The 24198-nt window shown below is 36.8% G+C and overlaps 1 protein-coding gene and 1 long non-coding RNA gene across 3 annotated transcripts; both read right to left on the bottom strand.

The window, feature by feature from the left end:
• Positions 1–3271: 3271 nt before the first annotated feature.
• On the bottom strand, positions 3272–7492 carry LOC135719115 (uncharacterized). The gene is made up of 5 exons (XR_010521014.1): positions 7335–7492; positions 6548–6675; positions 6199–6341; positions 6011–6107; positions 3272–3902 (listed from the first exon to the last, which is right to left on the bottom strand). It is a non-coding gene; the product is annotated as an uncharacterized lncRNA (long non-coding RNA).
• A 1556-nt stretch (positions 7493–9048) lies between these two features.
• abcb11b (ATP-binding cassette, sub-family B (MDR/TAP), member 11b) lies at positions 9049–23477 on the bottom strand. Of its 2 annotated transcripts, none has more exons than XM_065241667.2 (29): positions 23275–23477; positions 23079–23167; positions 22965–22983; positions 22848–22877; positions 22701–22764; positions 22044–22288; positions 21335–21422; positions 21103–21236; positions 20778–20949; positions 18095–18219; positions 17820–17994; positions 17634–17747; positions 17190–17300; positions 16972–17097; positions 16699–16902; positions 16445–16615; positions 16170–16371; positions 13397–13478; positions 13127–13247; positions 12882–13043; positions 12695–12799; positions 12210–12371; positions 11905–12108; positions 11441–11682; positions 11209–11365; positions 10807–11004; positions 10523–10729; positions 10140–10286; positions 9049–10051 (listed from the first exon to the last, which is right to left on the bottom strand). In XM_065241667.2, exons 2-29 carry the CDS (start codon positions 23152–23154, stop codon positions 9851–9853), a joined length of 4044 nt encoding a protein of 1347 aa, XP_065097739.1. In that variant the 5' UTR covers positions 23155–23167; positions 23275–23477; the 3' UTR covers positions 9049–9850. The 2 variants fall into 2 exon arrangements, with proteins under 2 accessions (XP_065097739.1, XP_065097738.1); XM_065241666.2 differs by having other exon boundaries at positions 23079–23162.
• Positions 23478–24198: the final 721 nt, after the last annotated feature.

Here is a 24198-nt window from a genome sequence, read left to right as displayed (position 1 = left end):
AAAATATAAAAACTCTTTGGTCATTTTTGATGCGATGCTAATGTTCTAATCAGATTCAATGGATTATGCTAAGCTATGCTAAAAGTGCTAGTGCCAGACCCAAAGATCGGCTGAATAGATTCCAAAATGGTAAAATCAAATGTTTAACTTTAGGGGAGCTGGAAAATGAGCACATTTTCAAAAAAGTGGAGTGTCCCTTTACATGGTTGCCTTAAATGTTTCAGTTTAATCAGCTTGAATTGACAATACATTTCAACTTTCTTGACTAGTGAGAAGTCATTATAAATTATAAACATACATTTAAAGTTTACGTTATTTAAACGTAAAAGTTAAAGCTGCTCTACTTAAAAAAATTAACACCTAAAAATTAAGTTTTATACATTTCTCACTTAAATTAAAAATGTAAGGTACATTTTTATTACTTAAAATGGTATCACCTAAAATATTTCAACATTTTCAACTTAAAGGAACAGTATGTAAGAAATTTTTATCAATTAATCATAAAATGGCCCTGATATGTCACTAGACATTAAGAAATCATTTTAATTTCAAATACTTATATCACTGACAACAGTGGTCTGGTCAGGATATTATTGATTCATTTAAAAAGTGGAGTTGCAGCCCTCAACTGATGTTTATGTTGTCATGTTGTGTATTGGCCACCAGTTGTGTGATTGCAGTACCAGTTTTAGCCACAAGTTTTGTGATTGCAATACCAGTTTTGGCCACAATCCTACATACTGTTCCTTTAAATTCTTGACTGTAAGGTGAGTTTATAATTTTTTTTGTCATTTTAGGTGTTATCAACTGAATTAAGTTTTTTAGGTATAGCAGCTTTCACTTTTGACAGTGTATTGAGGAGTTGCTAAAAATTTGAAAAAGTTGAAAAACTTAACATTTTAGGTTTTACCAATAGAAAGAAAAAAAAGTTTTAACATTTTACAGTGTAGTCAAGAAATTGAAACTTATTGTAATGTTTTTGATTGAAGGAATTTTCATAGTGTAGTCTTGTGCTTATATCTTAAACATATCTAATACTGGTAAATACGAAAAGTTTAGACAAAAGCGCATGGAAATTGCATGATAAAGGATGATTAATGAACAGAATTGTTCATGCTTTATTTGGAGGTGTTGAGCTGTTCTGAGAACAGTTTGATCAACACCTCTTTGAAGTGCTGTAGGATAGCACAGCTGTTATTCCAATGGAAAATATTTTAAGGCCTTTAATCTCAATGTTTTGATCAATTACCTAAAATCCTTTAGATTATTCATATAGTAACCTTAAAAATGTTGAATTCGTGTTAATGTTTAACACAATGTTTACTTTTGTACATGTACTTTAGCACCATCCTTCTTTGCCCATTTGCTAATCTCAACCGCAAGAGTCCTCTCTGGTATCTCCATGTTTGATCCACCTGCAAAGACTTGAAAGAAAAAGAGATCTGAAACCTTTCAAGCATGGGGAATCATCCCTGTACCCCATCACCAGCAACTATAGACAGTATTTACCGGGTTGCCCAAGACCACCAGATGATCCCTGACATCAGTCTGGACGACACCGTGGCAAACTTTCTTTCCCTCAATTCCAGCACTGCTCTTAACCTCCAATACGCCTCAATCCAACAGCACTTGACCACGGACCAACTTGCGAATTTGGACACCAACCTGACCTCTATTTTCGGAGGGAGCGCAAGCGTGTCTTACGGTGGAGTTGGAGTAGTGGCGCTCGCTTTATCTTTTCTCCTAAACGCTCTCACGTCCGGCTTTGCAGATGGCACCACCAGGAACCATTTCGGATCAGACAATTCTTCAGAAATTGGCAGTATTGTAAATGAATACCTCAAGCTGGTGTCGAAACATGCCAATGACTTGGAGCAAATGGGGGACATAACTGAGCTTTATGACCAGAAATTGAAACACGCTCTGATCGAGCTGTACGAGAGCATGACTGTATATCATGACCTGAACACTTCCAGTGTTAAGCAGTGGATCAACGGAGCAGCCGTCCACCTGCATATGAGGATCCATGGGATCCGTTTGGCATCGGTACCTAAAGGCACAGCTGAATCTCTGAGGCTCTCTTACAGGACGGGCCTGGCCCGATTAATACAGCTGTACATGGGTTACCTGAGGAATAATGTGAAGGAGCGGACAACCGTGCAAGGACCTCCGGTTCGGGCAGGATTTTTAATCCTTGAGCCTGGAATGAAGGTTCGACACCGAGTGGTTCATAACCACTGTCAATCACAGGCTATCGCCACTGCGGTCATGACTCGGATTGTATCAGCGCAGAATATCAGAAGCATAGAAAGATTTTTTGATGAAACCAGTCACATTTTAGACCAGTTGCTGCTCCAGAGAGACATATTTGAACTGCACAGAGAACAGCAGATAACATTTACTGCATGAAAATACACTGAAAAAAAGATTTGTTGGTTCCACTTAAAAAAAGTAAGTTATGTGGTTGCCTTCAATTTTTTTAGTTAATTCAACTTACAAATATTAACTCAAAAAAGGGTGAAAAAATTATATTGTGTCAACTTTTAATTTTTTTATTTTAAGACAGCCAGGTAACTTCTTTTTTTTTAAGTTGAACCAACCTTTTTTTTTACAGTGAAATATAACATTTAATTTCTTTCTATTAATTTTTTTTTTAAATAGTTGAGTTTGCTTTGCTACAGTATCAAGACCAAAATACTAAATGATTTAATGTCTATTAATGAATAAGCTTTATGTTAAATGAATAAATGTGCTGCTACCATCATGGCAATTCATTTTTTATTTTATTATTCATTAATATTAAGGTTACACTGAAAAAAGTGTTTCATTGGATCAAAGTAAAAATTTTGCGTCAACTTGTTACAACTAATTACTTTACTTTTTATCAACCTAAAATTTTTACTTTGAACAAAATGAACTATCCATTACTAAGCCAAAGCAAAAAGTATCTTTGAATCAAATACATTTTTTAAGTTTAATGAAATGTCAAATATACTTTGTCTTAATGCATTAACCTAATTATTTTACTTTACATCAAACCAAATATCCAACCAAATACAAAGTAAAATAATTACGTTAATGCATTAAGACAAAGTATATTTGACATTTCATTAAACTTAAAAAATGTATTTGATTCAACAAGTTGACGCAAAATTTTTACTTTACATCTAACCAAATACAATTTAAAATATTAATTTAATATAAAGAAATTTATTTACTTTCAGAATGTGTAATTTTACCATCTGTCTAAGATGAATGACTTCAAGCATCAAACTTTTGACAATTTATTTTGTCATAATATACATTTTTTGTACAAATACACACTGTCTAACAGTGTCAACACATTATAATCTTGACAATTTGTCATAAAACATTTCAACAATATGTATAGTATTGTTATAAAAACACATACTGTATAACAGTTTTTAGTATTTGTAGACACACTGGATAAAATGTAAATTCTAAATAAGAATCAGTTATGGTTGATAGATAAACCATAAAACTTAATCAAGATAAAACAAATCAGGTTTAGTAAACAGTATTACAGTTAATGTTGTATAAAAGGCTCAAAAATGTACCTTCAGTAGCTGGGTCAAAGGAAACAAATTTACTCCTGCAGTTTTGAAGAGGGGTTCTGCACCCTTCGGCTCATCTGCTTACTGTCTACGTCCATGACATTTTTTTTTGAAAGGCTTTAAAGGTATATTTGAGTCCATTAGGATATTTTAAGTTCAGTTCAAATGAGTCCAAACATGCACATGCAACAGAGGGCAACTCATTTATTACTCCACATCATCAATGAAAATGTCCAGTGCAGGATTAGGAGCATCACTTTCACGGATCACAAAAAATTCCATGGTGGTCTTTTTGAATTCCCTCTCCGCTTCTTCCCTCTTGTCAGCCTAAAAACATACAAGAACAGAGACCAATTTAGGGACTGTGCATATATATGTACACTAGATGTCGCCTTGGCTACGGCAGTTCATTGGACCGAATGCGTCAAACAGAGCCGCCATCTTGAAACAGGGGAATCCCGCATCGGCGTCATTGTACGCAATGGTGTAACAGAAATAAAATCTCCATAAATCACCATAAATCGCCATGAATGCGATTTTCTTGGTTTTCTTTTGGTTCGTTTCAACAGTCAGACATGTTTTTAGTACAGGAAAAAATAAGTTTTGATTTTATGAAAATGTACTTTTTCTAACTGTAATGCATAGTGCTAGTAGCCCTTTCATCCATGCGCAGCACAAAAGTCTGGCATCGTTCATGAATTCGAAGTACAGGCGGAGATAGCTGCTTTACCTACTTCCTATGACAAGGCCCCTGATATAAGATGGCAGCGGTTTTGACGCATGCTCAGAACCCCAAGGCGACAAAAATTAGTTTCAGTGCAGCTTAAAGGGCTTTAAACTATACCAGACGAGGAATAAGTGTCTTATCAAAGAAATGATCGGCCCTTTAAAAAAAAATACAACTGTATTTGGTTTATAGACACAAATGATCGCCTTGCTTCAGCTTTCTGTATTCTTCAAAGAGTTTACGCTGTATGTCCTACGCCAGGGCTATTCAAATCTTACCCTGGAGGGCCGGAGCACTACAGAGTTTAGGTCCAACCCTAATCAAACTTACCCACCTGTGATTGTCTAGTGATCATGAGGACCTTGATTAGCTTGCTCAGGTGTGTTTGATCAGGGTTGGAGCTAAACTCTGCAGTGCTCTGGCCCTCCAGTGTAAGATTTGAATAGCCCTGTCCTATGCCTTCCCTATTCTACTTACAGAAAAAACAGAACTGGTGCTGCGAGCGTTTGTTCCGTAAGTAGAATAGGGAAGGCGTAGGACATACAGCGTAAATTCTCTGAAGAATACTTCAGCCATTTGTGTGTAATTGAAGTCCACCATATGGAGAATAATCCTGGAATGTTTTCATCAAAAACCTTAATTTCTTTTATTTAGTTAAGAAAGAAAGTCATGAACATCTTAGATGACATGGACGTGAGTAAATTATGAGGAATGTTTAATTCAGAAGTGGGCTAATACTTTAATTGCTGTAGCGTGCATATGTTAAGCATTTAGCTTAGCACCATTCATTCCTTAGGATCCAAACAGCATGCAGTTACACCATCATACCTGACTAGTCCCCCTTTTTTTAGAATTTGAGGGAGAGTTCTGATGATGTTACTGCGACCGAGGTCAGAGTGCTGCAAACTAAGTGCTCTTCCGCCATACAATATAGTTCTCACTTTTTATCCGCTTAGAAAATCACGTTTTATTTTGTGCCACCATACTTACTCATGTTACTACTCATGTAACAGTCTTTAAATAGGGAAAACATGGAAGTGTTTGGTGGCTTCAAAATGTATCCCTGTTTGGAACCTAAGGTATGAATAGGGCTTGGCTAAATGCTAACACATTTACGACACACTGTACAAAGATTAAGTGTACTTATTGAAAAAAGATAGGGATGGATTAATTTGTCTAAGTTGAGGTAAGAACATAAAATATTGGAAAACTGTGGTGTTTTCCTTTAAAGGGATAGTTCACCTTAAAATGAAAATTCTGTCATCATTTACTCATCCTCATGTTGTTCTGAACCTGTATAAATGTATTTTTTCTGAAGAACACAAAAGAAGATATTTTGAGAAATGATGGTAAACACACAGCATAGTGTTCATTGACTTCTATAGTAGGAAAAATATTTTGGAAGTATTGTGATAAATGAAGAAAATATTTTGATAAATGACTGTAAGCACACAGTTGACGGTACCCATTAAATTCCATCATATTTTTTTATTCCTACTATGGAAGTTAATGGTCACTATCTGCTGTGTGTTTACCATCATTTCTCAAAATATTTTTTTTGTGTTCATCAAAAAAAAAGACATTCATACAGGTTTAGAACAACATGAGGATGAGTAAATGATGACAGATTTTTTATCTTAAGGTGAACTATCCCTTTAAGGCAAACATGGTTGGAGAAAATTTCAGTAGTTTGCATTGTCAACATTACCTGGTATTCTTTGATCAGACAGCTTGCATCTTCACATGAATCGTACATGAATCAGGCACTTCAGCAGGCTTTCTCTTCTGATTTCTACGTCCAGACTCTACAAAATGTTCAAGATGTATTGTTTATTTTAGACCAAAATACTACTAAATTAATTGCCACAAGCAATTTTGTTCGCATGCAACCAATACCTGATCCATAACTTTAATAGTGTCCTTAGTTTTTCATGGAGGACTCCACCGTTGCTCCTAATAACATGAGAGCTCTGTCTGTCTAAAGAGGCCATAAATCTTGATTTTCAAGGTAAGATCGTGATGCGCAATTCTGCATTAATCTGAAAGTAAGAGAAACAGAAAATACACTTCTGAAAAAATTATTTCTAGAACTAGTTGTAAAATAGATATACACACAAAACATTGAATGAATATATAATTAGAGCATCTAAGACATTTTCAAAAGCACTACATCCTATGGTAAAAACTATGGTTAATTCAGTACAAGTCACATTTTAACATTTTATAATAAAATAAATGCTTTTACCTCCTCTGGCAATCTTTCTTGCAGTTCTTGAACAGTAGGTTGGTTTTCCACAATCTCTTGTCTGCGTAAGGCAAACGTCTTTGTCATAATGTTTGCTGATGTCTCTCCAGGGATGGGATATGATTGGCCTGAACAAATAATAGATAATTGCTAGACATTTACATGTTCACTACATCTTGTGACATAAACAAAAGTTTTTATTTAAAAAAAAGAATACTTTGGAGATCATTTTGTTTGTATGGACCCTGTCAAGAACCGAAAGATTTTATGTTTGCTCGTCTCTCCACGTGTGCAGTTTTGAGTGCATAATATTACACAGAAACGGAGCGCGAATTTCAAACAGCGCTTCCGGAAGGAGATGCAGCATAAACAGTCGCATTGCTCTATTGGCCAAATGCATTTTAATCGACTACAGTATGAGGCAAAGTAGAAAAACTGTCGCTAAAGTTTACACATCAAGAGTTTTGATCTTTGAAGGGCATATAGACACTTTCATCCGCATGCGTATATAAACTGCCCACTTTAGCGCCTTTTTGCTGTGAAATTGTTTAAAATCACTTTGGTAGTAACATCTGCAAGCCTTTAAAACACGTGCAAATGATTAAACGTTTCCTATTTTAATTTGCGCATTAATCCGCGAATCGCATGTGAGCCGAACCGTCATGCTCAATCAACTGCGATCCGACCGGTACACCACTAAGTAATACTAACCGTATGTAAAACAACAGTACAATCACACATGTATAATGTTAATAATACGCCAAAACGTATGTTTAAAATTACTTACCAATTTTCTTGAATCCCATTGTACGACGCGGAGTTCATCCATCGGTGCAGTGTATAACAAGATGGCGGAAAGCTGAACTTCAGCTGAACGTCCTCACGCACGACCAGGATGACGTTACGTAAGTCACGTGACAATGGAAACTAATATTTTTACTTTAATTTACAAAAATTTATTTACTTTACACCAACAGGACTTACTTTTAATTTAAATCAAACACATTTTTTACATAAAACTGATGGCTGGACAGAAAATGTATTTTTTTGAGTTAGATCAAATATAAAAACTTCTTTAGAGTAATGACATGCGTTGTGCACTTTTTTCAGTGTATTCTACATACAATAACAAGCAAGTAAATGTTTCTTCCTAGTAGACATGTATTCGCAACACATCTCATGGCAATTCGTACGTATTTTACAAGGTGCCTTACTTAAAGGGATACTTCCCCCAAAATGAAAAGTCTGCAATTTATTTCCCCTTCTATTGTTATAAACCTAAATGAGTTTCCTTCCTTTGTCGAATACAGAAGATTTTTGATAAATGATGGTAACCAAACAGTTGACGGTACCCATTGACTTTCATAGTAGGAAAAAATACTATGGAAGTCAATGTGTACCGTCAGCTGTGCTTAACATCATTTATCAAAATGTCTTCTTTTGTATTCAACAGAATAAAGAAACTCATACAGGTTTAGTACAACATAAGGGAGAGTAAATCAGTATTCAAATTGAAGGGGGGGGCTGGGGTGGTCCTGGACCTCCTATAAGTATTAAGGGACCCCCTATAAAGCACAAAAATATAAATTAAGGAGGTCCCCTGGTTTTTAATAAAATACTACATGAATCTAAAATTCTTGTGCTGCGCTGCCGCAAAGTGAAACTCTTCATTTTTTGTCCCAATTTCGCAATAAACTAATACAAAAGATTTCTGTTTGAAATAAATGTAAACTCTCAAGTGTGTCTCACGCTGTTTTCTGAAGGAATTTACAGTTTGGGATTTAGGATTGGGTTAGGGGCTTTTAAAAAAATCTCAAACTATTCTTTATTTCATACTAATTTGAGGGGTAACAAATGGGAAGGTTTTGAGTTAAGGGTAATTTGGGATTTCTTTGATTAAAACGTTGATTTAGGACAAACAAAAAATGATGATCCAGTATCACATCTTGCTTTATGAAATCAAAGACACCCTACTATGATGGGTGCTTGACCGGGAGGGTGGGGTTAGCTAGGGGACCCCCATAATATTTGAGATAATTCGAACACTGGAGTAAATGATGAAAGGATTTTTCATTCTTGGATGAAGTATCCCTTAATTGGTTTTGTACAATTTGCTTTTGCCCCTGTGATTTAGGGGTTAGGGGTGGGGTTTCATGGTTTGAAATGAATAAATAAAAAATTATAATAATCCTACGTTTTTGTATGATTAACTTTGTACAAATTCATACGAATTAGCCAACTGGAATTCCCAGATCAGGCAGGTGTTCTTTGCTAAAAATCTATCAGGTACAGATGCTTGTCATTTGTATTTATCAAAAGTAAACTTACAGTGCATTCAGTTTTGTCACTATGTGTATTCCCTGAGGGTCAAACCCAGCATTTCTTTTGACAGAAATGCTGTTCAAATCATCCTAAAGTTGATGTAACAATTGATGCTTTTTTTCAAACCTCCATTTACTGACTTTTTCCAAAACTGTCCTGGTTGGAGTCTGAATCGGTAGTCTGAGAGTATTGTTTTATTCATAAATGTTTTACACAACAATACAAAAAAATACATTCATTTGGCAGTGAATACAATAAACGTGTAAGTTCTTGTTTTTAATTTGTGGCCCTGTCTGTTAAATCCAGGCTAAAGTTTCATAAACACAAATGATGAGATTAGGAGCATTAAAGTTTGATTTAAAAATGTTGACATGGCCTTACTCAGTCAATATTAAATATATCAAGGGTATATATTCACTGAATGTTCTTTACATCATGTAGGATAATTTTATCTTTAAAATAGTAAAACATTACTTTTGTAAAAAAAGTAAAAATTACTTTAGCTGGGTCACATATCCCCTTGTTTTTAGATTTAGATGTTGATTTCCATTTTATTATGTTAAAGATCATTTTAATTCCTTTGTGCTTTAATGTAAATAAAGTATACCACATATATTTATGTTTTCAAATTGTAACTCAATCAACCCGCTGTTAATTGTAAATTAAATAAACCAAGTACAAAGTCAATCAAATCACATAATCATTTCACTGAAAAATTATGATATAAATTAAATTATTTTACAGGATTTACTCAAAATTTAAATAAAAAAAATCTGTGCCAAACAGGCAAGGTTTATCAACTTAATCTAGCATATATTAGTCTATCATTAAGATGTACATCATTCTGGGATATGTTTCCCAAAAGCATCTTTAGCTAACTAATGGTCGTTGTTACCATTGAACTTAACGACAGAACTTGCGACCATAGTTGCTTTTGGGAAACGCACCCCTGGTTAGTCCTGTATATCCTCAGATATGAGACTAGCTGATGGGTGCTCCAGTTGTGACAAGTTTGTAGTAAGCTCCCTTAAGGCCCATGAGGTAGTCATGAGAACCCTTCTCGATGACGTAGCCCCGTGACATCACAGCTATGATGTCAGAGTTCTGAATTGTAGAAAGCCGGTGAGCAATGACGATGCAAGTTCTGCCTTCTCGTGCTTTATCCAAAGCTTCCTGTACAGTCTGACACACCGTACAAACAAACACAGTTTTAGGATCTCAAAAAAGCTTAACAAATACCTCCAGTTTATTATCTTGCTTTTAGGTTTACCTTTTCACTTTCAGTGTCAAGTGCTGAAGTGGCCTCATCCAGCAAGAGTATTTTGGGGTCTCGTATGATTGCCCTCGCGATGGCAATGCGTTGCTTTTGCCCCCGGGAAAGCTGGGATCCTTGGGAACCAACGTTAGTGTTGTATTTCTGCATTACAGAAAAATGGAAACGATTATTTTTGAAGTGGCACTTAGGGGCATTCGCATCTGAGCTCCTCATTATTTAATATTTAATATTTATATTTGAATCATATAGATGTGAATTAATATAGCAAAGTACTTTTATTTCAAACCATGTTTGAGTCAAAAAAGAACATTTTCTAGATTATTGTAAACCAGTGGTTGGGTTTGTTTATATTTAACCCAACCCTTGTAATTCTGTACCTCAGGAAGTGACATCACAAAATCATGTAGCTGAGCCTTTTTGGCCGCTGATATGACATCATCCATACTGAGCTCTCGCTGGTTATCTCCGTAACGGATGTTCTCAGCAATACTGCAGTCAAATAAAATCGGCTCCTGGGAGACGATGCCGATCTTAGAGCGGAGGAAAGCAGCGTTGATCCGACTGGATTCGTGCCCATCGATGTGCTAACCAATAAAGGGAAACTGTTAGAATCAAGGGAAGGATTTTATTCACTATCAGCTAATGCCGTGAGATATCTTACCACGTGTCCTTTATCAGGATCATAAAATCTCTCCAGGAGTTGAACGCTGGTGCTCTTACCACAACCACTGCTGCCCACAAAGGCCAAAGTTTGACCCGGCTTGACGCTTACATTCAACCCATTCAGAACCTGAATATCCGGCCTGGTTGGGTACGTGAACTTGCAGTCTACGAACTCAATGTGCCCTTTAAAATTATCCTGGAAAAGAAAACCCAACTGAGAATTCAAGAAAACAACTATACTTCCTCTGTCTGGTAGGAGAGTAATAGTCAAAATGTAAATAAGACTTTTTTACTTTTTGTCCGAGTGCCTTGGACTTTTTCTAAAGTTTAAGATTAAAGAAGATCTTCTTCATCTCTTCACTAACATTGAGAATATAAAAATATATATATATTGAATTACCCATTTTTCTCCTTCATCGCTGTAGACACTAATTTTGGGAACGCGGTCGAGCAGCTTGAAGAATCGTGCAGCGGAGATCTTGGCTTTGGCGTAGTCTGGTGTATATGAGGAGGCTCGACCCAAAGCCGTTCCACTGGTCACGATGGCTGAAATCACTCTGTGGTGACAAAAACAACTCTCAGAAACTCCACACAATGTAAATAACCAATGTCCTGTTTGGTGTACATCCTACCTGAAAACCATGCTGAAGTGAAGCCCCTCTTGACGCACCAGGTATCCACCAAACCGGTAGGATGCAGAGTTTGCCATAAAGACCACGCACTGGGCAAAACCGTAACAGACGCCATAAACGTTAGCCTTCTTTTTTGCCGCACGGTACGGGGCTTCCAACTGCTCCTCGTACATGTCCACGAAATCACGCTCTTTCCCTAGGCCGGCGATGGTGCGGATGTTATTCAAAGCCTCCCCGGATATCTACACACAGAGGGAAAGGCATTTAAATGCATGACAGAGTACTCAAAACTTTTGTCGAAATCGATTACCTAAAAACATTCAAGTAAACCAACTCAACATTTTTAAGTTGAATAAATTAATACATTGTAGTGTTCGCGTTTACAGTTTGTATTTTATTTACAGTATGATACTGTACATCACCCTACAAGTAAGTCATTTTACACCAGGTCAGTGCGGGCTCACCTGCCCTGCCACCTCCATGGCCTCTTTGTCCTGCTTGGCGAATCCGGTGAGCATCTTAGCCTGAAATGCTCCAGAGAGCGCCAGGAAGGGCAAGAAGCATAGGATGACCAGTGTGAGCTTCCAGCTGAAGTAAAAGGAGATGATAATGGCCACACCGATGTTGGTCATGGAATTCACAATCATGCCGATCTGAGAACCTGTGGCCTGGAATGAGGGAGCGGTCACACAATCGGTTACTGCAATTCAGCATCATTTTGAAAATGAATGATCAGTTTGGCAAGTCAATGCTAATAAGTTTTTCTCACTCCTTGAACTTGTGAGGCGTCTGTGGCAAGTCTTGTGGTCAGAGCACCTGGGCTGTTTTTATGGTCATCAAACCAACCAATCTCCTGACCCAACATCGCATGGAAACCCAGTCGCCTCAATCGGCGAGTCAGCAACTCCCCAGATTTAGAAAATGAATAACCCTGAGAAAGAAAGAGTTTTTAATGCTTATACAAGAAAGCAAAATTTGTAAAATTATGCTTTTTTTTAAATGAAGCTGATTTCTGATGAACACGCTGATTTCAGGAGCAGCACAGAGCCGGTAATGGTTTCTATTGGTTCATATGAAATAATTTTGATGTAAAAGCCGCACCTTTTTGGAGCTTCACCATGTTGACCCCCATATAAAAAATAACATGATGACTTAAGAAAGGAAGTCATACTGTATATATCTCAGATGGGATAAGGTTGAACAAGTCATATTTGGATTAACTATCCCTTTCAAATAACTATCTTGAGAAGATACCTGTAACATTTGTGTGAAAAACGAAATCACGCCAACAAACACAAAAAACAGACAGATCCCATCGATTTCCCTCCTCTGCTCAACAGGATCAGGCATAGAGAAGGTCTAGAAGAGATACAGATAAAAAAGTCACGCTAAGATGCCTAAACTGAGCAGAAGAGATGAGAAGAGTACAACAAAGACTCACCGCCAGGATCTGACTAAAGAGGAGAGAATATACCGGGTTCACCCCTCCGTTCACAGCCGCTCCAATGCTTCCAAAGAGCATGTAGGGCCATTCAGGGATGTTATATTTGAGGATACGGGCCACGGGTGCTGGTTCAACCTCCTCATCATCAGGAAGTATGTCCTTTATAGTCACAGGTACAAACAGATGCTCAGTGATCTGTAATATTAAATGATATTAGATGATTTGTGTTGTTAAATGCTAACCTTGAGATCGGGAACACGGGTTTCAGAGTACGAACGAGGACCCAACTCTCCAGCAATAGCCATGGAGGATTCTGGTATAATGTTTGACAACTGAGATCGAGATCTTTGGTGAACAGCGGCCCTGGATTGTAAAGATGAATGGAGAAAAGTGAAGAGATGAAGAAGTGCTAGCAACACCACAGTTCTACTGAAGAAAGGTAAAAGCCTGAATGTACTGTACGTTGCTCTTGATGTGCAAATGACACAAATGTAAGGAAGAAAAGCATTTACCTCAAGCTCTTACGATAACTTCCTGCTCTATTGAGGCTCTTCTTCTCTGCATCTGGATCACTGCTCATAGCTTCCTCCATTTCTGAGAAGAGTCATTAAAAAAGGATTTGATTCTTTATTTGCATAATAACTTCATGTGATCATACAACACAGCATAGGGCTCTTAAAAATAGGATTAAACCTAAAGTTACTATATGTATCTGAGCTACAGAATGCCGAACTAACATTGAATTATAACAAAAGATCAGAAAGTATTAAAGTCTCCATGAAATCAAAAATGACAATTCTTATTTTTAATGTATTATGCCAACGTTTATTATGCACAATTTATCTGTGTGGGTCATTATTTTTTTAATTCATAAACTTTAATTTAAATCTGAAAATGTGCTTCCGCCCATTTGTGGTGCTCCTTCTCTGATGATGTAAGCTAGATGGTTCGGGCGGGACCATCCATTAACCCCGCCCCCTCCAACTGTCAGTCCTATTTCTGAATGAAACGCTTACTTTTCTATATCCAATCAATTCACAGTGGATACCCACATTTTCTCTTGTTTACTGGGTGTGTTAAAAATGTCAGATCAATCAGCAGCCACATGACAGTATATAAACCATGCTGTATTAAAGAGACAGCTCGCATAATCGGCACAAGTAAAGTCGTTTACAAATGTGTCCACTGCAGCGCTGTATATGCAACAACTGAAGATATTAGAAGACATGTTTGTCGTAAGAGTTTTATAAAAACATAGCATATCAACATATAAAGAACACAAAGAATGACCTTCTCAGCTGCCATAGTTGGAACGCTTGCATAATCAGAACAAAGTGTTCAATGCACCACCATTTCTTTTTTTACAATTTATATATAATATGTTAAATAGAGGAAATAAGGCAATAAAGAAAGTTTTGTATCTATAACATGGTTTCCCAAACTGGGGTTCGCAAAGTTAAACATGCAAATGTGCAATTAAATTATTAAAAATTTTTCTTAAAATAATTTAATTTAAGGGGGTTCGGCTGAAAAAATTGAAAACCCCTGATCTAAAAGATAAAATTTGTGAGGCACTGTACAAATTACAAACTTGTGTTTAAACTCGGTTCATTTAGTGCAAGGATGCCCATATGATAAAAATATATATTTGCAAATATAATTTTAAATATTTTTCAAAATATACAAAAAAATGGCCAAAAATATATGTGATGAAATATATTTAAAAAATGAAACAAACGCACTCCGTCCGAGGTGCAAGTCAAAAAGAATAAATCCAAATATATAGCAAAAAATAGTGACTGCACACTCACTTGCAAAATAATTTTATTATAATAAAAGTGTGCAGTCACTATTTTTTGCTACATGAAATATATTTAGAAATATCTTTACAAAATGTTAAATTATCACCAATATATTGTTTGTTCACTTTTTGAATATTTTGAAATATATTTTAAAAATAAATATATTTTAAAGCATTTATATTAGCATCGCATTCAATGGAAGAAAAACTTTGTATCTTAAAAACCTGTAAACATAATGGGGTGGTTTCCCAGAAAGGGATTAGCTTAAACCAGGACTAGGCCTTAGTTTAATTAGGAAATATAACTAGTTTGAACAAACATGCCTAACTAAAAACATTACTTGTGTGCATTTTGAGGGCACTGATGTATTTTAAGATATGTCAGTGCAAGTTGTTTTCAGTTTGGACAGCTCTTACATTTATTTTAGTCTAGGACTAATCTAATCCCTGTGTGGGAAACCACCCCAGGAGGTTTTTAAAAAAGATTACATTTAACTCAACTGCAAAATTATCTATACTTATAATTTTATACATACCTATACATTTTATACATACACTTTATACATTTTATAAAAACTTTTATATTTTGGTCATGAAAAAAATATTTTTTTGCCATATGGGTTGTTAAATTTGAAATGTATTGTTAGTCCTGAAATTCATTTTTTTATATTTGTTAATATATGGTGGTTAAACTAAATATATTTACAAATTTAAAAAGATATTTAATTAAGCTTTACTTTCTACTAAATGTATTTAGCATATATTTAAAATATATATTTGGCCAGAGAGATTAATTTTTTGCTGTTTTTTGCAAATTGTCTGGTTATAATAGTCTAAACTTCGAAAGCGGCAAACAAGGCAAAGTTGACATTTGTTAAACTTTGACATTGTAGCTTTCGATCCACAGAGTTCAATGTATCGTAGAACACTGACACGAGTCATGTGAAACAGCCTTAGGGTGTTTTCACACCTAGTTCGTTTGAGCCCTCCAAATGCTCTCGGAGCAGTTCAGGGTGTATATGTGAACAAACCAAGTGAACTCAAACCCCCCTAAAAGGACCCAAAAGTGAACCGAACTCAGACCACGTCAGGAGGTAGTCTGAGTACGGTTCGCTTTTGGGTTCTTTTGTGGTTCGATTTCTTTTTGAGATGTGAAATCAATGAGGTCCCAGTCCGGTTCGCGTGTTGTTTTGACATTGTATAAAAATCAACTGCTGCACAGAAAGCTGGGGTCTGCGTTCTTATGAAGTTGTGAACAAGAAAAGGTCTGAGATCACTTCAATTCTGAAGAGGACCTAAAAAAAGAACTGGGTCCTCTTTTGAGTCCACTATATTGTGAACACCAAAAGGACTGAGGTCACATTCGGCTAGTTCCTTTTCTGGTTCACTTTAAGTGAACTGGGTTTGGTTCTTTTAAAATGCACTATATGTGAAAACACCCTTATACTTTGAGTACCAAAAGCTGAGGAGCAAGAGTGGTTTACCTTGTTTGGCTTTCTGGTTGAGTGCTTTGTCTCCTTGGCTCTGAAGAGTAACCAGTGTGAAGTAGACACCTTTCCTTTCCAACAGCTCGTCGTGTTTTCCACGCTCCACAGCACGGCCGTGCTCAAATCCCACAATCACGTCTGCGTTTTTTATAGTTGATAAGCGGTGAGCGATAGAGATGGTGGTGCGACCCAATCGGACCTTCAACAAAGAATTGACGAGTCTAAATTCACATTCATCCACATCTGTTTACACGTGTGATTGTGCTGCTGACCTTGTCCAAAGCCTCCTGTACGACAGCTTCACTCTCATTGTCCAGAGCTGATGTGGCCATGTCCAGGAGGAGGATTCTGGGATTCCTCACCAGCGCTCGGGCTATTGCGATTCGTTGTTTCTGCCCGCCACTCATCTGGCCTCCACCCTCGCCTACCAAAGTGTCAAATTTCTAAACAGAACAGATTTACAGAAAACAAGTTCTAAATTTCAGGATGGCCCTCTTTTAAGATGTTATATATGGTGGTCTCCTGCCTGTGGTAAGTCCATGATAAAGTTGTAAGCATTGGCCTCTTTGGCTGCATTGATGATGTCATCGGTCGAGACCCCGGGCCGCCCATACCGAATGTTTTCAGCAATGGTGGTCGCAAACAGAACTGGCTCCTGTTCCACAATTCCAATCAGAAATCGAAGCCATTGGATGTTCAGACCTCGAATATCATGACCATCTAATGTAACCTGATAAAAAAAAAACAATGACTTCTTGTATGCATTAATTATGTGTCATACAGAAGTGATTTTTCATACCATGCCTTCTTTCGGATCATAAAAGCGTTGGATTAGCTGGACAGTGGTGCTTTTCCCAGCACCACTGGGACCCACAAATGCCGTTGTTTCTCCTGACTTGACTTGTAAACTGAGCTGATCTAAGATCTGTGAAAAGGAGGTGAGAAGAGTTGCCGAGAGCCATCTGGACCAGATGGTGAAAGAGCAGATGGGACTGTATTGGTGTGAATAAACGTTACCTTTACTTCAGGTCTGGAGGGATAGTGAAATGTCACATTATGAAACTCCAAATCTCCCTTTACTTTATCTAACTTATATCCAGCTTCAGAGAAACAGTCAATCTCTGGTTCCTGAAAATAAGACAATATTCTTCTCAATCCATCACTCTGAGAAGGTGTCGTATGGATCGTGGTGTCAGACATGCAATAATACAGCTTTTTTCTTGTATTCTCTTGTATTTAGTTTGCAGAAAGTCTTTTAACTTTTCTTACACTTATTAACATTAACATTCGCAACCTTTATGTGGTCTGCTATGCTTTAGGTTTTTCTTTTTGCATAGAGAGTGGTCCAAAGGTCTAAGGCAAATTTTGGACCCTACTGTACAGTATATGACACCTAATTGTTTATATCATCAATCCAGTTTTTGTAAGTGTTTTATGTGACTCTGAGTGTGGGATTCTTACGCGATCTATGGTCTCAAAGATAATGGTAGCAGCTCCTCTTCCAGCAGCAAACGCCTCCAGACAAGAAGATGCTTGGCCCAGATTAATAGCAGCAATGAGCACTCCAAAAAACACCTGAAGTTCATGCAAAACACATGTGAATGCTTACACACAGATGTTTTTGAGTAAATCCAAACCATTGTATACCTGTAATAATGTCCCTGGACTGTACTCTTGACTATTCAGCACTAGGCTGGATCCATACCAGAAAGCCAATGCATAGCAGAGGAAGATGATAAACCACAGGTAACCTGTGAAGAAGCCCATTATGAGACCTTTCCTGATGCCCCATTGCTGGGCAGAGATCAGATTACGATCATACCTGCAGAAAGAAATACGAGGAAAAGCACATTTGTAAGGTAAATATACAGCAGATGATTACAAGTAACTGTATGGAAGGTATAAAGATGAGTGTAAGTTACCTCTCCACCTCTTTCCTCTCCCCGCCAAATGCTGCCACTGTTCGTATAGAGGACAAAACCTCATCGGCCACTGCACCTGCTTTAGCGTACGCCTGCAGTTCCCTTCCTGTTAGTTTTGCCACAAACTGGACAAGCACATGTTAACAGTTAATGTCAAAATATAAACATCTCAATACAAATATAGACGATGATCAATTTGTAGCCCTATTTAAAGGGACACTCCACTTTTTTTGAAAATATGCTCATTTTCCCGCTCCGCTAGTATTAAATATTTGATTTTACCATTTTGGAATCCATTCAGCTGATCTTCGCGTCTGGTGCTAGCACTTTTAGCATAGCTTAGCACAATCTATTGATTCTGATTAGACCATTAGCATCGCGCTAAAAAGAGTTTTGATATTTTTTTCCTATTTTAAATTTGACTCTTCTGTAGTTACATCGTGTACTAAGACCGACAGAAAATTTAAAGTTGCGATTTTCTAGGCAGATATGGCTAGGAACTATAATTTCAGTCTGGCGTAATAATCAAGGACTTTGCTGCCGTAACATGGCTGCAGCAGGCGTAGTGATATTACGCAGTGCCCGGAAATAGTCCCCTGCTATTGAAAGTAACCAAGGGGATTATTTTCGGGCAGTGCATACTATCACTACGCCTGCTGCAGCCATGTTACATCAGCAAAGTCCTTGATTATTACGCCAGAATGAGAGTATAGTTCCTAGCCATATCTGCCTAGAAAATCGCAACTTTTAATTTTCCATCGGTCTTAGTACACGATGTAACTACAGAAGAGTCAAGTTTAAAATAGGAAAAATATTGAAACTCTTTGGTTATTTTTTTAGCGCGATGCTAATGGTCAAATCAGATTCAATGGATTGTGCTAAGCTATGCTAAAAGTGCTAGCGCCAGACCCGGAGATCAGCTGAATGGATTCCAAAACGGTAAAAATCCAATGTTTAACTCTAGGGGAGTTGGAAAATGGACATATTTTTTTTTTAAAGTGGAGTGTCCCTACAAGGGTTCCCCTAAGAAATGGTCAGAAAATGGGATTGGGACACATTTAAAAATGTCCTTATATGTACACGTGTATACATTTGATATCAATATGTATATCTGAGGTACTAATTGGGAATGTGGAGTTGACGTCACGCGGTATTGCATTATGATAATCCGCCATATTTGCAGGATCACGTCCTATCCCGCTGTATTGGCGTTCATGTGTTGGAGGTTGTTTTTGTATTTTCTGTTGAGATGTTAATAAACTTCGATATGTTTTGTCAGTACTGCTCGATCAAGCAGGTCACGCGATCGTTCAGGGAGGAAACTGAACAACGGAATACGTTTTTTCAGCTTTTATTCGTGGAACAAACAAGGGAAGCCGGTGCAGGAGCTGACGAAAAGACGCCGGATCGCGTGGTTTACCTGCTGCAATCAGGATAAAAACGTTTACTTTTCAAAATGTGTTCGCTGCATTTTCAGTCATTCAGTAATTTGTGATTAATAAAAGCAGAACCACTTAAATTGTCTTGTTTTTATGCTAAAACTGTCAAACTAACTTGTAAATGTAAGTTATTGATTGATTCATTCATTTCTGATCACCCTAACCACATGAGTTATAAAAATAAATATTTAGACAATTTTGACAATTGTAACAAATATTTTTTATTAAATGCAACTCAAACCCACTGCTTGTGACTCTTTAAATAACATAACGTTAGCTAAATATTTAGCATTTTGTTTGTTTTAATAACTTGGCCAAAAACATAAGTGCCATCTTATGAACATGTGTTGATTCATCGCACAGAATACAACGGATAAATTTTTTAGAGAATCATTAAGATACGTAGGTATTAACACGTTGTCAGTAAATAGCTGGTTTGCCAACCGTCATAAGACTCCAAAAGAAGAAGTGTCATCTTACTATAGACGGTTTCATCGGACGCACGTGATACACGTCTGGATCCGAACCTTACTTCCGGTTTCGTTTTTTTTAATGGTCTGACTAGTTACTAAACTGATCTCTTGAACGAATACCTCGTCGAAAATAACAAATGTTTTGGTTTCCTAGGTAATCTATGTGTTGTTTTTTTGCTTGTTATATAAATAAACTACGTCTAAAGAACTTTGTTGTTATTTATTCTTAGCGGAGTTTACCGGAAGTTACGTGCGGACCGCGACAGCCGCTTGTTTATGTTGTTACTGCTGAAACGGTCTATAAGCTTGAAGGGATTTATAGCTCTTAAACTCCTGCAAAGTGTAAATAAAGTCCTGCAAACAACAATGACCAATATATAAGCGGAGGTAGTGCGTCTGGATCCGTAATCCAGTCTTGGGCTGCTAAATCATATGGATCTATGTTGTTTATTTGTCCAAATAAAGTTTTTTGGCAGTAGCATTAAGTTTCTCCCGATAGGGTCCCTTCTCTTTTTCTTTCAACTTCTTGATTTCTTCTGTTCTTCTTAAATTTTACCTAGTTTTAGCTTAACACACCCACAATTAAATGGTATAGCGGTCGGCGGTGCCTCTAAACATGGGGCCCACGTCCCATAATGCAACATTGCGGTGACGTACGTTAACATTCCCTATATGAACTCCGTAGGTGCAAACGTGTACATATTTACATACTCTCATATTTCTTTCTGATCCTAACTTATATTCATGTTTCTAGCTAATGTTATTTCTCACCAGAGCCATGAGAGCAGCTCCGAGCCCGATAAGAGGAGACACTGAGACAATAACCAGCGTTAGCTTCCAGCCCCTCAAAAAGCCCAAGAGGAAACCACAAACAAATGTGGTGAATCGCTGGACGAAAATCCCCACTTGATCCGCAATAGCGTCATTTATCTTGTTGATGTCACTATAGGCAAGATCATATAGAGGCAGGCATGAGAAGATACATCATTAGTTATTTTATGCTAATGTTGAAGGTATTATTGTGTAAAGTGAAGTAAGTCAAATCGGTTATTATTTTGTGACACTCTTCGCAATGCACACTGCAATGTATACGCACTCAGACATGCGTGTGTTGAGCTCTCCCACAGAGGTGCAGTCAAACCAACCGATTTCCATCCTCATGACCTTTCTGAAATACATCTTCCTGATGTTCTGAATCTGACGTGCGGCCGCAGTTACCCACAGAGATATCTGGGCCAAACCACGGTTTTACCACTTCAGCAATATTTTAAGGTCATGTAAAGGTAGAAAAAACACCCTCAAAGAAAAAAATATAAAAGGAAACTTACTTGAAGGTATCCAAGAACAAAAACGGCCGCCCCGATGCCAACATAATAATAAGCAAAATTGGTCATTTCATATTCAATGTCCAAAACCCTGAAATAGAAAAATATGCCATCATTAATACATGCGTTTTTATATATATTTTAACAAATCTTTACCTGTGATGATACAAGTGGCTTATTTACTACTTTACAGTATTACATTATTCATTCACATCACATAGTTTATCAGTAAATGACTTACAATAAATAATAACACTTCACTGTAAAAAGTGAAAAATTGGATCAACTTAAAAAAATACTTCAATTGGTATAACACCTAAAGAATAATACGTTTTCAACTTGTATGTTTAAGTGAAAAATACTTCAAGTAAAAAATTTTAGTTGAAAAAAAAAAACTTAAATCTTGTAGGTTGACAAATTAAAGTATAATTTAAACATATAAAAATATTATATTTTTTATTTATAAACTATATCAGAGACAAATTCTGCAAAAAGTATTGTTTCTAGGTAATACATGATGCATGTTATTGTTTGGGGGTGAAGTTCTTACCATTTTAAAAATAGTAGCCTATAATATGTGTGAATATGAATAAAATAAGGTGAAAATAAGGTAAATAAAATAAGGTACCTAATGAAATAAAATGTGCTAAAAGTTTGTGACATCTGATGTCATGCAACCATTTAACATGTTTATTTGATCATACTCTCCTACCCGCATGTTGTGGTCATGTTTAGAGACAGGTTTTCTTCTTCTGTCAGGTTTCGCCACTGAATGGTGTTATTCCGACATTCTTTCTCTGGGTCTTTAAGCTCATTGAGCTCAATGTCATAGGCGATGAATGTGTCGGTCAACAGGCCGAACACGAGCAGCACCAGCGGTTGGGCCGAGCCGTGCGCAACCGCACACACACTTCCCAAGACCATCATACAGATCTCTTTGCAACTGGCAAAGCGAAACTGGAGGAGAGGAACAATTTCATTTCTCAAATAGGAAAATCATCAAACATTACCCCTAATGAATTTTAATTATTTAAAGGCAGGCCCGGCTCCACCGGGGGGGGGGGGGGTGATGGCCCACCCAATCAGAGGCTTGGTCCACCCTGGCCCCACATAACAGCATTTCAGATAAAATTAACATTTTTAGTTTGTAACAAGTTTGTTTTAGTTGATGTTAATAGATATTTTAAAAGAACTGCCCCTTTTAAACAAAGCTTTACAAGATTAAACCCAACAGTTCATGCTTCATTCAATTAACAGGTTTGTTTTAGTTGATCTAAATAGTTATTTTAAAAGAACTGCCCCTTTTAATCAAATCTGTTAAGGGGTCAAAAAATATTACAAATGCAAAAAGAGAGGCGAGAGGTATTACCAGTTGAAAGAAGCCAACACGAATGGCAGATTCTTCAGATTCTTCTTTTTTACCATTTTTGGACCTGTAAAAGAAATTGTTTGTGTTGATCAGATAAGAAGTGAGAAATCAACCAACTTTTATCATGAAAAGATAAATGTATCATACTTCTTATCCTTGCTAGACGATGACATTGTCCTGTATTTTAAAAAAAAACATTTAGTTAAAGAAACATAAAAATGTCTATCAGTAAATAAATGTGAATAGTTGAAAAGCAGAACGTACATATAACCGTCATTCTTTTCTGTAACACAAAAAACATTTATTAATCTCTGCATTTCATGAAATGTGTGACAATATATTTGAAGACTACAAAATTAAAACAGAAGTTTAGCTTACCCTCATCTGAAAATTCATAGCTGTCATTTTCTTGTCCAAATTTCTTGACGCTGCGCAGCTTTACAGTGCCTGGCATTGTTTTCACTATTCTCCAAATTGTAAAGAAATGTATGCCATAATAAACAAAGATGTAATAAAATGATATTATCATCACAGAGGGCTGTAATGTATAATTTTAACTCAATTCAGAACCTACCTGCTTGATCCAAATGTTACTTTGAGAACTGTACCAAATCTGGTACAGCTGAAAAGATGATCTTGCTGTGAAAAAGGTTCTCAGGACGCTCCTAAAATCCAGGCATGTTCTTGAAGAAATCTGGATTGAGCTCCCAGAATGAACTGGAGTGATGTGCAAAGCTCTCGTCTTTACTAACACTATAGTATGTGTGTATGTGTAGTTAAATTTGGTGGTTGGTTGAGGTAACTGTCCTGCAGGTTTGTTCTGCTACAAAGGGTGAACGACCCCCTTAAACAAACAGTGGCACGAGATAACTGTAGCAAAAAAATAAAGTGAACTATTCAGCCACATGGTTCACGGGGTCCTTAAAGTGTATGGTCATAAAGGGCAATTGTGATTTTTATAACCAAATTATGATGATACTGATCAAGCCTCAGTGACTTTATATGTAATATATCAATTTTCCATAATATAACAGGCCATGGCAGATGTCTAAATGTGACCAGATGCAGTTCAGGGAACTGTTTCTCTGATAGACTATAGCAAGGTAAAGGCTCGTTAGGTCATTGCCCTTACCATCCTGCAAGAACACAACTAAACTTTCATGCACTTTGTTTGGAAGTAACATGAACTTTATTATTTCCCATGTGAGCATTACAAACAAACCTTGCAAAAAATTTATATTCTAGCCTACGTTAATAATATAAATGTGATGATGTGGGTGATAGTCAAGTACATCTGAGGAGTGTGTGCAATTACTTTACAACAGTGGTTCTCAAACTTTTCAGCGTGCGGCCCCCCATATACGGCAGATTCCTTTGCGCCCCCCCAAAGAAAATTTATGACAAAAAACAGTTCTAAAACTTAAACTTTAAATTAAACAAAACATATTAAATTATACAAAGTAGTGCTGTTGGTTAGTGGCCTTGTTTTTTTTTTAGG

This window comes from Paramisgurnus dabryanus, chromosome 14, assembly GCF_030506205.2.
Source record: "Paramisgurnus dabryanus chromosome 14, PD_genome_1.1, whole genome shotgun sequence".
NCBI lineage: Eukaryota > Metazoa > Chordata > Actinopteri > Cypriniformes > Cobitidae > Paramisgurnus > Paramisgurnus dabryanus.
This window is presented reverse-complemented; position numbering and strand designations above follow the sequence as displayed.